Genomic DNA, 15,336 nt, shown 5'->3' with positions numbered 1-15,336 from the left:
GACTTGTACAAGATACATGTACTGTGACAGCCACGTCCACTACATACACTTTGTATGCTTTGTCATTTAGTACTGGTGCCATTTGAATATTTTCACTGGTGACTTAAATATGTACATACTAATAGATCAGGCAACTGCCTGGAGAAATTGAATATTGCCTATTTTTTTATCTTTTAATATAAGACCATTTCAGACAAAAATATAATTTATGAAAAATATATAACAATACAGTACACGGTACATTTATCACAACGTTCACCAAACGAGACGTTTGGGATTAGAGATGGTCTTTTATAGAAATGACAAGTTCCTGTTAAGAATAACCGCGGATATACCTTGGGTATCACAGTCAGAACTAACAGCAGTCTCACCATAGGTGACACGGCCTCCATGTACTGTTAAATAAACATATAAAGGAAAGAATGATCGAAAATTAGCTTTTTGCCTTCCTTCATAGATTTCTTTTAAGTGCCTACCTTATTTATTTAACATAGGGAAAGCTTACTACAAAGAAAGAAATGTCACTTGGCTGAAAACCAGATAGATACAATGAAAAAGCATTGAATTTTGAGTGAAATTCTGATGATTATTTTTTATAAAGGATTCTATCCATTTCACATAGCTTGATCCATTTGACAAAATGGATTATTTATTCACTTATTTTTTAGATATGTCTAGTATATATTTTCATATTTTATTTGATGTTGCATCTAGCTGCAATGTCAAAAATTATTACAGGATGAAAATAATGAAATGCTATCAAGAGGGGGATAAGGGGACTGGATGTGAATTGGATTGGTAAATGATAAGCTCTCCAAACGAAGAGCATGAAGCAGGAACAAAGACCTTTCAGCATAAAAAGTAAACAAAACTTGGAGAAAAAAAAAAAAACTCAATCCGCAGTGACATTTTGGTCCCTGGACCACAGTAAAAGCAGATCGCCTTTGAACGTTTATAGCAGTCGTACTTGTGAAAACAAACTTCCCTAAAACATTATTTTTTCAAAGAAGTACTATTAATTCTGGTTTTATGTAGCCTATTCAAGTTCATAAATAAACCCTTCCCTTTAATAAACCATGGTTGTGTATTTTTATATACAGTAAAAAGAATATTTTGTGGCTTCTTTGTATAATCATGTAGTCATTGTACTGTATTTTTGTATGTGTATATGTGTTATCAAGGAAAGCAACTTCCTATTCAGTAATTATTTTTACTAAAGAAATTAAGTGTGTTCTTAGTAATGCAGACATGTTCAGGAGAGTCCTTTTGACATATCATTGTGTGTACTGTATATTTATAACCCTCAATTTTCTGCAGCTTCTGTTAGTATATCAAGATTACTGGATTTGTCGTTAAAGTAATTGAAAGGGGTCAGGTGCACTAAACCTCTTACTGCAGTTTAATAACAAAAAACATTTGTTGATTCCACTACGCAGGTGTCTCGTGTTATTTAGAGTTTATTTTTTTCTTTAGAATCCAATGCTTTGGTGGGAACTCAAAATTGATTATAGATTGATAGGGCTCTCTGCAGGTCACCTGTCGAGTACCTTTATCTACAGTACACAAAAAAGATTCTACAGGGACAGACAGTTATTAGGTTAGTGTTAAATTACATAATAAAAAGGTGTGCACGCGCGTGTATCATCTTCTAAAACATTTGAAAGTATTGAGATTCAAATACTTTTTCAGACAGTGAGAAAGCTACTGGTTTCAATGTTTAGCAGTGTGATTGTATTTAAAGCCTTTTTGTACAACTTGAAAAATTTTCTTTAAAAGGATATTTGGTAATAACAGCTTTGTTTAATGAATAATTGTGATGGTCTTTCATAGTTGAGAACATTTAGTCGGGTTGAATAGCTTAATGATCAAACAAAACCTAATTTAATTTTGTCTTGTAACTCATAATTTTGCAAGTAACATATTTTTTTCTTGTTATTGTAGTTCAGTAAGGTAAAGATAAATTGGAGAGAGAGTTGCTTTTCCTGCAAGATAATACTATTGGTGTTTGTAGATTCTGAACACACTATCTCTAAGGAGACAGGATTTTGAATAGACCTGCATAGCTGAGTAATACTGAATGGGGTATTTTCAAACTAACTGCACTGGAAAAGTTGAAAACAAAATGTTACTGATAACATAATTTTTGTACATTTTTGTACTGTGTCTGCTTTCTGTAACAAATATTTCTGTATAAAACTTTATTACAGAAAAGTAGGTGGTTTTAGGAAGTAGTGTAAGTGAAATTTTTCTGTTAACAGAATTAAAGTCCTCAATTGTTTTTATTGTGGTGTTTATGCAAAGGAAAGAATTATTAGTGCAAATGGTCTTAACTTTTTTTAATACACTAGGTTGAATATTATAATTTTGAGTAATTTTTGATGATCAAATCTATTGGTAGAATTGAAGTATTTTCACACAATTATTTTTAAACTTTCCATTTCTTGCTCAACATTCTTTAATTCTGTAATACTGTATATTCATTAATCTTTTTATTTATAAAGTACAGTATATGTAATAAGGGCTGAAAAGGGAACTTCATGTTTTTCTGTACCCAAACTCTATACACGTGAGGGAAAATCATATAGAACTTGATACTTTAAACATTAAAATTTTCAAAAGCATAAAAGACCACATAAAACAACAGAATGTTATCTTAATATAAGAATAGTGAAATTTGCTTTAAATATTTCTTGTAAAGAAGTAATATTGATGGGAAAAATTCCTAATTAAAAAACCAAGTTTTAAAATCTAAGTTTTCACAAATTCTCGCTATAGTTATTATAGCACTGTTATCACTGTTTGCATTAACCAGGGTTGATATATATTGGCAAATGCTTCTCGGGGTTTCACCCAGGTGCTATAACTATTTCAGGGACTCGTACTGTAGCTAAGGTTGGTACGAGGTGACTATATCGTATGTTAGCCTCATTCTATCCATGTCGTAAGTGATGTTTCTGCAGACTGCAGATGCTGGCAATGATTGGCAAGTGGAATGATAAAGGTGATGATCAACGCAGGATAATTCTTATACGCTAAGCATCTGGGATGATGTCAGTTGGCACAACTTGAAGTAGTAGTTGGAGGAAGGTAGTCATGTAACCTGTTGGAGAAATTGTATTTCGTGTCACACAAACCTATTGATATAATAACTGTAAAAAACTAAATGTTATACATATTTAATGCTTTATTTTACATAAGTATACATAGATGCAAACCATTAATACACTTTATAACAGTAGATACTCCATTTAAAAGATGATTGGTAGGTTTTAGTTTTAGTGTTACTGAGCAAGCCTTTTGACCCAAATGTCACTTGCAATAGAAATAATTAAAGTGAATCCAAAGGAATACCCAGAGAACACACTAACTGTTTGGCCTCCTGATCATGAAGCATTACTTTATTTCATGCTCATTTGTTCCTACACATCTACAAAACATTGTCCTTTAATAGGCGTGTAACTACATCAAACGGGGAATGCCCGTTAAAAATTTAATGAGATACTGTAGTTGACTATCAACAGGTGGCGGGGAAGCCCCGTCCACCTGTCAATCGGCTAGACACACTTTTGACTTTACCCACAAGCAGTCCACATATACTCTTCCTGCCTCTGAAATTTTTGGCCATTTTAATCTCTTTGCTTTCTCTTTCTAGGTAAATGTATAGTGTGTACAATAGACACAGGCTGTTATGTTTGAGTAAACCTAGATATAGTGTGTAGACACAGTCTGTTTTGCTGGGTAAGCCTAGATAAAGTACAAAGATATGGTGTTTCTTTCCGGATAAGCTGAAAATGTGCAACAGGGTTATGTGTAAACCTGCCACTAGCCCTATCATCCTTATGCCTTTTGCAGGTGAGGCATGAATGTTTGAAGTCATCCCCTTGCTAAGTGTGGCTGTACAGCAAGAGTAAAAACCTTAACCCGAAGAAGTTGGTCTTCTTTGGGCATTGCTAGAGCTCCATCGGCTAGGGAAAATCTTTTGCCCCAACCAGGACTTCTAAGGCTGACCCTACGGTGTCTTCCAAACTCCTGCTTCTTGATCCCGAAAAAGGCTGGCAAGAAGTGAGTTCACCGCTCCTCCTCTTCTACTTTTTTCTCATCCTCTGCCTTGTCGTTCTTCAGACATGGCTACTTCTGAGAAGTAGAGAGAAAATTGTCAAAGAATTCCAGGACGACCAGTTGACATTATTCGTTTAAGATTCTGACCGATCTCTCACAACTTATGCCTGTCTCAGTACATAATAACAAGGGTACTCTGTCTTGTTTTGAACTGAGCATGCGCACTGTCAGTCGGATAATCAAGTTACTCCTTGGCCTCTCTCCCCAAGGATACATTGGTTCCATATGGAGAAAAAATTGGGTTGGGTTAGAGGGGAGAGGCACCAGTGATTCATCTTTGCACTTTTACGATTGATGAAATATTCCCTTGGTCTCCTTGTGATCATTCACTGCGAGATCATTCACCGTATGTTCATTCTTTTTGTGATCCCTGGGACACAGGAAGTGCTCCTACACATATGCGCTTGAGTGAGCGAGATTACCTGTTGCCTGTTCTTTCCCCATGTGGCCAAGTCCATATGCCAGGAAGTTCCTATGCACTTAAGCAACAGGGAATAGGAACAAGTGATCACCAAGGACCGATCACAGTGCTCTCAAGATCACTGGACTTCATCAGTGACTGGGAGTGTGAGTACCAAATGAGTCCCGCTTCTGAAGAGGACCCCATCTTTTGTAGTGTACACTTCCTGTCCTATTCTTGGTCCCGATTGTGCATTCCTGTATAAAATAATCATTGAGGGCATTCCGAGATCAGTTTTTGACGCCCCCAACGGTGCCTGATTCCGGTCTAGCACCGCCAGAGGTAGAGAATCCTGAAACTGATTGTTACTTTTTGATGGTCTTGCTCTTGGAAAGGCTACCGAGGCTCCTGTAAAAGTTTGTTCGATGGTCATTGATCTGTGTTTCGGTGCCCTTCAATGATCAAAGACCTCACTAAAGTTATCACAGTTAGAACTTCATCTCATGGCCTTAAAGGGTACAGAGTGAATTTTCAGATCTTCAGTTCTGAGAATTCACTATGATCTAGCTGGTCGAGCAAGATCCCAGTCCGAGGGCACTGTCTCTTTAGGTCTTGACTCTGCTGCCATGGAATCCTTCCAGGACTAGAATCCAAGCAGCTTCCTATATTGACCAGTGGTCAGGTGCAGTCACCTACTTCGCCACTTCTCAAAACGATGACAAAGTACAACAATCTGGTTTTTATGGTGTAAAGACAGTGACATTCTGAGCACTCCAGTCAGGAATCAATGATTCAACTGGATCCTGAAGGCAGGAGATGCTGCTGTTTCCCTTTTGTCCAAGCATGTTGGACAAGAGGTGATGTCAACATTGAAGAATGCACTGGTTCTAGATGATATGTCCCTCTCCATCAGAGGACATACAGGCAATAGTGGAGAAAAGATATTCATGACTCCCTCATCCACTGTGCAGTCATGTTCAAGAGTCCAGGCCCTTCTCAAGTTGCCACCTCTTCAGTATTGGCTTTGAATAAGCTCTGGCTGCCTTCATAGCCAGAACTGGACCTACAGCTTTTACTTCCTCTAAGAAAGGTATAGAATAGATTGTTCCACCCTTTTGTGCCAAACATGACAGTTCAGGTGGATTAATAGAAGTAAGAAAGGATCGCTACACTAAAGTCAGCAGTCCCTTCTCCAGTTGTCAAGAGTCTGGGATGCTTGTTATGCCATTGGGCAATGTGGCAGCAACATGGAGATGACCAGTAAGTGGTAAAAGTCTTTCAAAGTTCTTCGTCCTCCCCTCACTTGCATTCTGATGCTGTTCCCAAATTTTCTCTCCAAAATCTCTGAAAGCTCTAGCCTTAAAGGCAGATGTAAAACAATAGAGAAGAATGCAATCAAAGTTTTTCCAGATGGATCTCCTGTGTTCTACAGTCAACCCTTCCTGGTGGAGAAGTCTACTGGGAACTGGAGGTCAGTCATCGACTTCTCACTGGTGAACAAGTTTACTTTTAAAACTCCATCTAGCATAGAGAACGCAAGGTCCACCATCCGAGAGGAAGACTGCTTGCTTTCGATGGACCTGAAGGACATGTATTTTCAAAAACTTCTTCATCAGTCATACAGAAAGTGTACCAGTTCAAAGACCTGTGCTTTAGACTGTCCACTGCTCTCCAAGTATTCATTCTGGTCTCAGCTTAGGCCCTGATGAATGGAATGTATTTTGAGGAATCTCAATGACTGGCTGATCCTGGCCTCATCTAAAGGCATTTGATCCAGGATGGAGACTGACTAGTATGTTTTTTCATGATCTGTGGCTTGTGATAAATTTGGAAAAGTTGAGTCTCACACCCTAGCAGAGCATGAACTGTGTGGGCATACTGATAGATACGGTAGCAGCGAAAGTCTTAACAGACGATCGCTTAGAGAGGTGGCACTCCCATTCTAGTTCAAGCGAGAACCTACGGTTCGGTGGGGTTGGTGCAGTAATGTCTTCTGGGAGAAACTCATTCCTGTCGAGCATCTCCAACAGGGATTGCTTCATTGGTGTCTGAGATGTAACTGTTCGGCAGTCAGGGATCTTCCCATTTTATTCCAGCTGAGCGAGAAGTAAAGGGCAATCTTACATGGTGATTATAAAATGAAAACCTTACCAGGGGAGTTCTGAAATGCCTCTGTTTATGTACCCATCCAAGAAGGGGTGGGGCACATACCTGAATAATCAAGCACATCAGGTGTGTGGTTCCCAGTAAAAAGCACCTGCATATCAACCTGTTGGAAATGCATGCAGCATTCTTTGCCCTGCTAGCTTTCCCAATGAGTTTTATAGGGCAGTAAGTAGTGTTGATGAGAGAAAACACTACAGCCATAGCATATGTCAAGGAGCAAGGAGGAACTGTCTCATAGTCTTTTGAGAGTTCCAAAAACAGGCACATATCTGGACAAGGACAACACTAGACCTGACAGCAAGGTTCGTTCATGGCAAGAGAAATGTTCTAACAGACACACTCAATTGCCAGATGAAGGTTATAAGTTCAAATGGTCCCTTCTTCGTATGACAGATGTCCTCTTACTCTGCGATCACCAACAATTGACCTGTTCATCACAAGGCTAAACATGAATTTCTTTATGTTCCATTTCTCCATTTTAGAACTGTAAAGGGTTCAAGGACACCCCAACACACATCACATGCAATCACCTCTACTCCCTATGACTGTTACCCTGTTTAACCTTATTCTCAAGTCTTGAGTCTCTCATGAATTCATCATAAGAGCCTTTGAAATGAGCGTCAGACTAAAATCTAACTATGTAAACTGTTTTTTTTTTTTTTTTTTTTTTTTTTTTTTTTTTTTTTTTTTTTTTTTTGGGGGGGGGGGGGGGGCCTGCCTTAGCTTTGGCAAAGCGAGTTGGCGAGCTAATGACACCTTGTATGTTACAAGCCATTCTGAAGGATAGAAGAAGGTCTCCTTAGTTTGTTGTTGTTCCTGAATTTGTGACCTAGAGCCAGCTGCTCATAAGAAGGTATAGGAAACTGTGGAAAAAGGGAAGAGATGAAGGAAGTCCTGATGGAGATCCCGAAAGATAGTAGAGGATGGAAGAGGAAGGAAACTAATTTCACATCTAATCGTGTAAAGGAAAGAGCCAAGGTAAAACGTTGAATAATGACAATGACTTAGTAAACTTACAGTATGGAGACATCATTTATAGAGCTCACTCTCGCACTGTGTTTCAAGCTCGTCTCTTTCATTTAAGTCACCACTGATGTGCACAACACCCAGTTGAGTTGAATTTTAATTTATCATTTATTTATGTTAGAGCAATCATTCTCCATTGCTTTCTATTAAAATTTAAATACACGATTCTTAGCAACTAGATTTAACTGCTATTCATTTTTAACTGGCTTTTATAAATAGCAAATGAAAATAATAAAAATAATCTTCAATATCTTGTAAGAAAATTATTGTGTATACTGAAAACATGAAAACTCTCACCTTAATTAAAATCAAGCATTTAACTGATTATATTTTACCGTGTTTAATTCTTAGTAGAGTAATTATATTGATGGAATATTGTACAGTACTATAAGTTAGCCTTACCCATGCCAGGAACACTCTTCCTGTAGTAAACAAATGGAAAGTAGAAGACGAGACCAGCCAGGATGAAGAGAGTTGCATAGAGATACTCGAATTTGGGAGAATCAATGATGGGTCCAATGACCAGGTACACAGAAATGATCAAAACTAACACTGGGATGAAAATGGGTACCTGTAAAATACAGAGAAAGATTATACATAGCCAAACTCTTCTTAAGTAACTTTGGCTCCCTATTACTGTACATTATTTCCAGCCTTTTATTTTTCATTTAGATATCTTTTCTTGACTTTTTCTTGATCCAATTTTCCATTCTTCATTCATGAATTGAATACTAGGAACCAAATATTTACACTTTCATGAAAAGTTAATAACTTTAACCCTAGCAATTACGTTGGACGTACTTCTACCAATGTAGTTCTATTGAACGTATTTTGTGTCCAGTAATTTCCTTTTTTTTTCTCATATGCATATGAAAATTTGACAAAATATTTAAAACTATATATTCATGAATGAAAAGGAAATTTATTCAGGTGTAAGATTAAAAATATGTAAAATGCCTAGGGGTTAATTGATCAATTATTTCATGGGGATGTAGGATTCAGAGGGTATAAGCAATAAAAAGATTTATCATTACAAGCTAAACTGCAATCATGGTTGGCCCCAACAAATAAAGCAACTCATTTTGAAAAGGAAACAAAGAATTATAGAATAAACTATGAAAGATAACTGGGGAAAAAAATAAGACTTAATTAAGTGTTGAATAAATAACACTGCATTTGTTTTTCCTTTTTCAAAATGGAGTAAATAGTTCTGACTGTATCTGGTCAACTCAAGGGGTATTTAATAGCCAGAAATGCATCCCTTCACACCGTCGTACAGTGAGAAAGGAAAGGGTTTCTTACCTTGTAAGGGCGTGGCGTGTCTTTCATGGTACGTCTCATGACGAGGAGAGCAGCCATGGCCCCTCCGTAGAATATCCAAGCTGTGAAACTGAAGAAGTCGATGAGGGAGGCGATATCCGAGGGAATTACCATCACTAATGCAATGAGAGCCTGTCAGGAGAGGGAAAGATGAAATGGTTTTTAAGGAACTGTAAACAGATTTTATGAACTTTCTTATATCACAGCACATTTCCTGGCCCTCCCTGGTCCTAGCGTGGGTGAAGAGGGGTTGGGGTATTGATCATATGTATGATTGGTAGTTAGTCTCAAGGGCATTGTCACTGTTCCTTGCCTATACCATTCATGAGTGGAATTTAAACAGGCCATGATTGGCTAATGTCTAAATGTCCACTCATATAATCAGAACATTTCCAGTTTGATTGGGGGCTTTAAGACAAGAACAGACTGCATATATTGATATCTAAATATTGTGAAATTACTGGATCTTCAACAGTTGACAAAATCTTTATAAACTGGCGTCTTTGAGTTCAATTACCAATCATCAGTAATCTCACTTTGTGTCAACTTCCAATTTTGTCATCTTGTACAGTACATTGGACTAATAGCGCTTTTACAGTATTTGTCCTTTCATACAGATTTAAATTTTCTCTTGGAAGATTTTATTTGCATCAAAGCGAAACAAACTATTTTCTAACTATACCAACAACCCCTAGAAATAATTATGGTTAGTTTAGGGTAGTTTAACCTCTAACTTAAAAAAAATATTTTAATTCTGTGCTAATAAAATACCCTGATAAACAAATATGAAAAAAATAACTATTGATTATATATCTATTAGAAATTAAACTTTTACAGCTAAAAATCAATATAGTCTGTTTTTAAAACATTACAGACTACTGTGGTTCCTTACTAAAATCATCTGAAACATGAATCATTTGATCATGTAAGATATGTTGTACTTGTACTTACATTAAAGATGAGAGCTGGTGAAGGAGTGAGCTTCTTAATATGAACATAAGAAAGGACATCTACCATGTGTCCCTCGCGGGCAGCGACGAAGCATAACCTAAGGGAATAGTATCAGTTTTTTGTAGGTTCGTCAAAAAGTTTGTATTTTTACACGTATGAAACACAGCTCGTACAGAGTGTAAACTCTGTAACGTTATATCCTAATTCATTGGGATGATCATCAGAAGACATTGCTTTACAAATATATTTATTTTTACAGATAATCAAAATACAAATTTAGTCGTTCGATTAATTGTTAATGAATGTCATTACAGCTATCACCATTTTTACAATGCAGCCAAAGCAAATCTTTAGTTTAGGTTGATGTTGCATCCCACTTATTTAACATTTAACATTTATAACAATTTAGTTTATTAATAATGGATTGAAAACGTCAAACTTGAAGTAGCATCTAGAAATAGAAATAATAAAATATGATGCTTAAAATGACATTACAGTAACTTGCAAAATGAACAGAACACAAATAAACGAAAGAGAAAATGTAAACACTACGAATCACGGCAGGAAAAAAAATATAGGCATTATCACTCGTGGCATGCAAAAATCAAAGCAATATCAATTCTCCTTGCTTGCTGGCATTGATTAGACAAGTCTCATAAAACAAGAAATTTTAAGTGGAATTTTCATGTTTCCAAAAACTTTACTTTTCTACACAACACTATAATAATTACAATCAAATCAGCAATATTTATTTTCTATAGAGAACTGATAGAGTCAAATTAGCATTACTGCTTTTGTATATTTATATACAGTACTCATATAAATTTATAAATATACAATATACAGTATGTTATGTTATGTAAGCTAAATGCAGTCAGCAAACTGGGGGGGGGGTTATTTTCCATAAATTAGTTGAGTGTTTTTTTTTTTCTATGAAAATATACTGAATTACTTAATTATTTCATGAAAGTACACTGTACTATTAGAAAAAAACAGCAAATACAATACAGTATTGCTTACACTAAGAAATACACACCTGCATATCAATAAAAATCGGGTGCAAAAAGCTTCTGTCTAAACACATTCCATGCACCTATAACAAAATCCATCTAGAAATTATCTACAACAGGAATAAAAGGTGATTGGTGCAAGTCTAGTAAACCGAGCAAACTTTGAAAGCAGGGATTCAAAACACTAGAATTAAAGAAACACTACTAGCAAGTATTCTTTGGTACGCTTTATCACTACCTGCCAGATGTGAAGGCAGTGCCATTTGCAGCCCCAAAGGTAGACAGACAAACTGCCAGTGGCATGAAAAAGGCCGCCCATCCAAGCACACGATTGCCAAAAGTCTATAGTGCATCCGGGAGGAACGATGATGAAAAAAATGGAAGATAACAATGGTCACCATAATTGTAAAAACAAAAACTTTACTGCATAATGATTACATATGTGTTTCTTATAAAAAGTTTGAAAATGTACCTCACACAATATTTTACGAACGCCACATTTCCAACTTGTAACGCAAACAATGTACGAAGTTAGAGGCACTGCCTCCAGAGGTACGTGCGTGTGCACAATTTTGATGAAAACATGAAACCAAGGTCTAAATTAACAACTGAATCCAATTAATTAACTTCACAACTACTCTATTCCTTGAGAATTTGCCTGCAAATGTCTTAGGGCATCCATTAACCTTCATGTACATGCTGTTTATGCAGGGTGACCCGAACAAATAGTTCATCCCAATCAATATGCAAAGCAGACCTGTACAGGTGTACCAGAAGGTTAATAACCACCTTTGGAATTGACTGATTAATAATTTAGCATGATTTTTTAGTTTGAACCTGACTCTGCATTAAAACTATACCTCTGAGAAGAATCTAAATGTAAAAAGAGCAAAGCAATTCCCAAATGTTTAATCAAAGCACAAAGCAAGCTGATGTAAATCTGAGAGATTAGTCTGAAAAGTTAAGATGAATTGTTAAGCCCCAATTTATTACAATGAAATGAAACACAACAGTGTGCACTGCACTTAAAAACAGAAGAGATATTTCGGTGTGAATTCATGGCTCTAATCATCGACGAGAAAGATCATTCAAGGGACCGACATACACATTATTATCACCACCACCATTTATGTGCCACCCGATGATGATAGGACAGTAACACCACATGAATTAGCCCGAAAATCACCAGTTCTGGCAGAGCAGACGAAGCAGAGATGACCTGGCGATTTACATAGGTACCAGGAGATAAGATAAATGGACAAACCTTCCAGCAGTAAAGCACGATCCATTGGCAGATCCAAAAGTCGACATGACTACTGCTAATATCATTATTCCTTGTCCGGCTGTTCCCAACAACCTTGCGCCGTAAAACTAAACAGTTACATATAAATGAGATGAAAAGAAATAACAAAATATGAATAAATGGGAAACAAAATAATTGAAATTATACTAATAACTAAAACAAAATTAGATAATAAACCATGCAAAAAGAAACGATAATTTTTTAACTAGAACTACAAACAAAAATTAGATTAATAATACTTGAAGATCAAGAGGAAATAAACTTAACATTTAATTACTAGTTGTTATCAAGATTAACTTTTAAAGAAAAATTGCAATCTAGCTTCTAATGCAGACATTCAAGAAATTTTGATGCGTTAAAATACAACGATGGAAAAGACATTTATATGGTCTCGCACTTCGGTTCATATTGGCAACTGAGTGTAAAGGTATCCTAAGGTTAGAGTGATATGTAACACGAAATATTTTGTTCATAGTTTAAAGCTAATATAGAATTATACTAGATCAAGTTTTGCCCTCTAACTCTGCAGTAGTTCTAAATAAAAATTCATGATTACAATACTTGAGGTTACGAGGCCTATTTACCAAAATCTATAGCAATAAATAAAAATTTGTGAATAGCAAACTTTCTTTGAATTCTTCATAATGAACCGAGTCTCCTTTTATAAACATTATGATTACTCCTTTCCCATCAAATCCTTGGAATTTTCTCCACATCCATAGATTTCCATGATGATGATCACAAGAAACCGCTAAATAGAAATTTTCTTACTCTATAGACACTCTTATAGTAATGAAACTTGTCAATAACACATATACTAAAATAAAGTACTGTACATACACAGACCATAGGTAAGGACCTTGATATAAGTAATACTATAATACACTAATACCTTCATACTAGGCTATACTACAGTATTTCTCAATAAACCTATTAGTAAGTTTGTTCATTCTGTACCTAGTCTTTGACTAGTGTCTGCAACTTCACTATCCTTGCGAGATAGGGATAGTTGGTTAGGAGAGACTACAGGTCGAGTGGCTGATTCATCAACAGCCAGTGCCTGGCGCTCCCTGATCCTAGCCTGATGGAGAGCGAGCTTGGGTGCTAATCATTATGATCTCTAGGGTGTTACTTAGTCCCTTGCTTCTGCCATTCATGAGTGACCTTTAAACATTTCATGTGGGATTTCAAAATAGCAGGTGGTACAGAAAAATGTTGACATAGAACTTTATGACAAGCCATTTACAATCAGGGAACTGGATCCCCCAAAGATCATGTGCGCTTTAATCACATATCGAATCTCAGTGGGGGAAGTATTTAGAACTGATATGCCTTTGTTTGCAAGTAAATCTGCTCCTAGGAACTCTGCTGAGGATCACTGACAGTGTAGAATAAACGTAACATTAAAACTAGTCGTTCTTGAACTAACAGTATTTAAATTGAAAATTAACTTCAAGATCATGATAAATTACTTTTAGAAATGTCTTCTGAACAGAAAGAAAAAATAACTAGTCGTTTTTTAACAATAGTATATAAAATTGAAAATTAACTTTGAAGATCATGATAAATTATTTTTAGAGATGTCTACTTCTGAACGGAAAGTGAGAAGAGGGAATATGACTATTCTTATTTTTTCTTGAATGCTAAAATGATATAGTTTTGTGTGTACAGCTTAAAATACATCTTGACTGCTTTAGGAGTAAGTAATGACATAACCGAAGTGTAATTTTCTTGAAATTGCGTTAAAAAAAAAAAGTCATAACTTCCAACACGCTTGTATTTTATGAAACAGGCCTATCTTTTCAAAAGCCTGTTCTCTTAAATCAAATGTAATTGAAAATTTCATCAATGATCTCAATTTCTAGATGCGCTTAACTAAATACAGTAATCTTGTATTTTCACATAAGAGTATACGAGTCCCCATTCCATGAAATTCTTGTCTATCAAAGAATGTAAAAGTTGAGGTATTTCCTCAAGGGTTGACTTCATGAAAGTATTTCTTACCTATTTACCACTCTAGGCAAACAAGAATCAATCTACAAAGCTTAACTCATACTAAACCTAAAGTGAAATACTGATATTAGTACTAAGTTGACGAATGCAACCAACACGAGAACTCGTGCATTTACATACCACTGCCACAGTCTCTGAGCTCAGTAGTTCCTCTGGACTCATCACTGCCAGATAGGATATGTTTACCAAGAGGTAACATATGGTTACGAGGGGTAGCCCAATGATAATAGCTCGTGGTAAATTTCTGCAAAGATAGCACAATGGTTTGAATATAATGTAACTTGGATTTTAAATACGAGCAAGTAAATAAGATTTAAATCAGGATTTCTGAATACGATTGAAACTTTACGTTACAAATTTTTCTTTGGTATAAATATAAGATTTCTTCAAGCAGCACTGTATCTTTCATAGTACAGTACTGGAAAATCCATTATTTTTACATAAATCTCAAAAGCATCCCGAACTACTTACGTGTACGGTTTCTTTAGTTCCTCTGTCACGTAATTAAGGTTGTTCCTGATAAAAAGAGAAATCTTTGTAATGAAATAAGTAAACTCAGTATAGGCCTTATCATCACAATGACATATACTTATTTTCATAACGTAAACCTGCACTGGTAAAGGTCAAAATGTTTCAAGCTTACTGGAGTACTTTACGACGCACACCAGAGCATTTCCCTTACCATCCATCATACGCCCAAAGACCACTGTAAAAAGCTGTTGCCACGTCACCAAAGCTAGTTGTGGAACCTTCGAAGCCTCTTCCCAAGAACTGGGTGTTTCCCTGAGCCAGCTTAACAATGCCACCGATGACGATGATCACGATGGCAATCAGTTTAGCTGCGGTGAAGATGTTCTGCACTTTTGTGGCAAGCGTCACCGAATATGAGTTGATAAACGTGATCAAAACTGGAACGATACGATACAAGTTAGTTAGTTGACTGATGTTTTTAATATAAACAATAAGCTATATGATCCAAATATACGTCAGAATTTCTTACTTTGTAAACTGATATTGCAAGAGCAAAC

The 15,336-nt window shown here is 36.1% G+C and overlaps 1 protein-coding gene across 5 annotated transcripts in view; it reads right to left on the bottom strand.

Moving 5' to 3' along the window:
- Window positions 1–2,385: 2,385 nt before the first annotated feature.
- Window positions 2,386–15,336, bottom strand: part of sbm (sobremesa) — a 102,977-nt gene continuing 90,026 nt past the window's right edge. For 3 of the 5 annotated variants that reach the window (XM_068393987.1, XM_068393985.1, XM_068393989.1), the window contains 8 exons: window positions 14,991–15,216; window positions 14,780–14,824; window positions 14,429–14,552; window positions 12,257–12,363; window positions 9,983–10,079; window positions 9,014–9,163; window positions 8,114–8,282; window positions 2,386–3,100 (listed from right to left, as the gene is read on the bottom strand). In XM_068393987.1, the coding sequence (XP_068250088.1) occupies window positions 3,033–3,100; window positions 8,114–8,282; window positions 9,014–9,163; window positions 9,983–10,079; window positions 12,257–12,363; window positions 14,429–14,552; window positions 14,780–14,824; window positions 14,991–15,216 (986 nt within the window). In that variant the 3' untranslated portion in view covers window positions 2,386–3,032. Of the gene's footprint in view, window positions 3,101–8,113; window positions 8,283–9,013; window positions 9,164–9,982; window positions 10,080–11,230; window positions 11,335–12,256; window positions 12,364–14,428; window positions 14,553–14,779; window positions 14,825–14,990; window positions 15,217–15,336 lie in introns of all 5 variants that reach the window. The other 2 variants (XM_068393988.1, XM_068393986.1) reach the window with 1 other exon arrangement.

Source organism: Palaemon carinicauda, chromosome 19 (assembly GCF_036898095.1).
Source record: "Palaemon carinicauda isolate YSFRI2023 chromosome 19, ASM3689809v2, whole genome shotgun sequence".
NCBI classification, from domain to species: domain Eukaryota; kingdom Metazoa; phylum Arthropoda; class Malacostraca; order Decapoda; family Palaemonidae; genus Palaemon; species Palaemon carinicauda.
The sequence above is the reverse complement of the archived record's forward strand: the minus strand, read 5'-3'. Positions and strand labels throughout refer to the sequence as shown.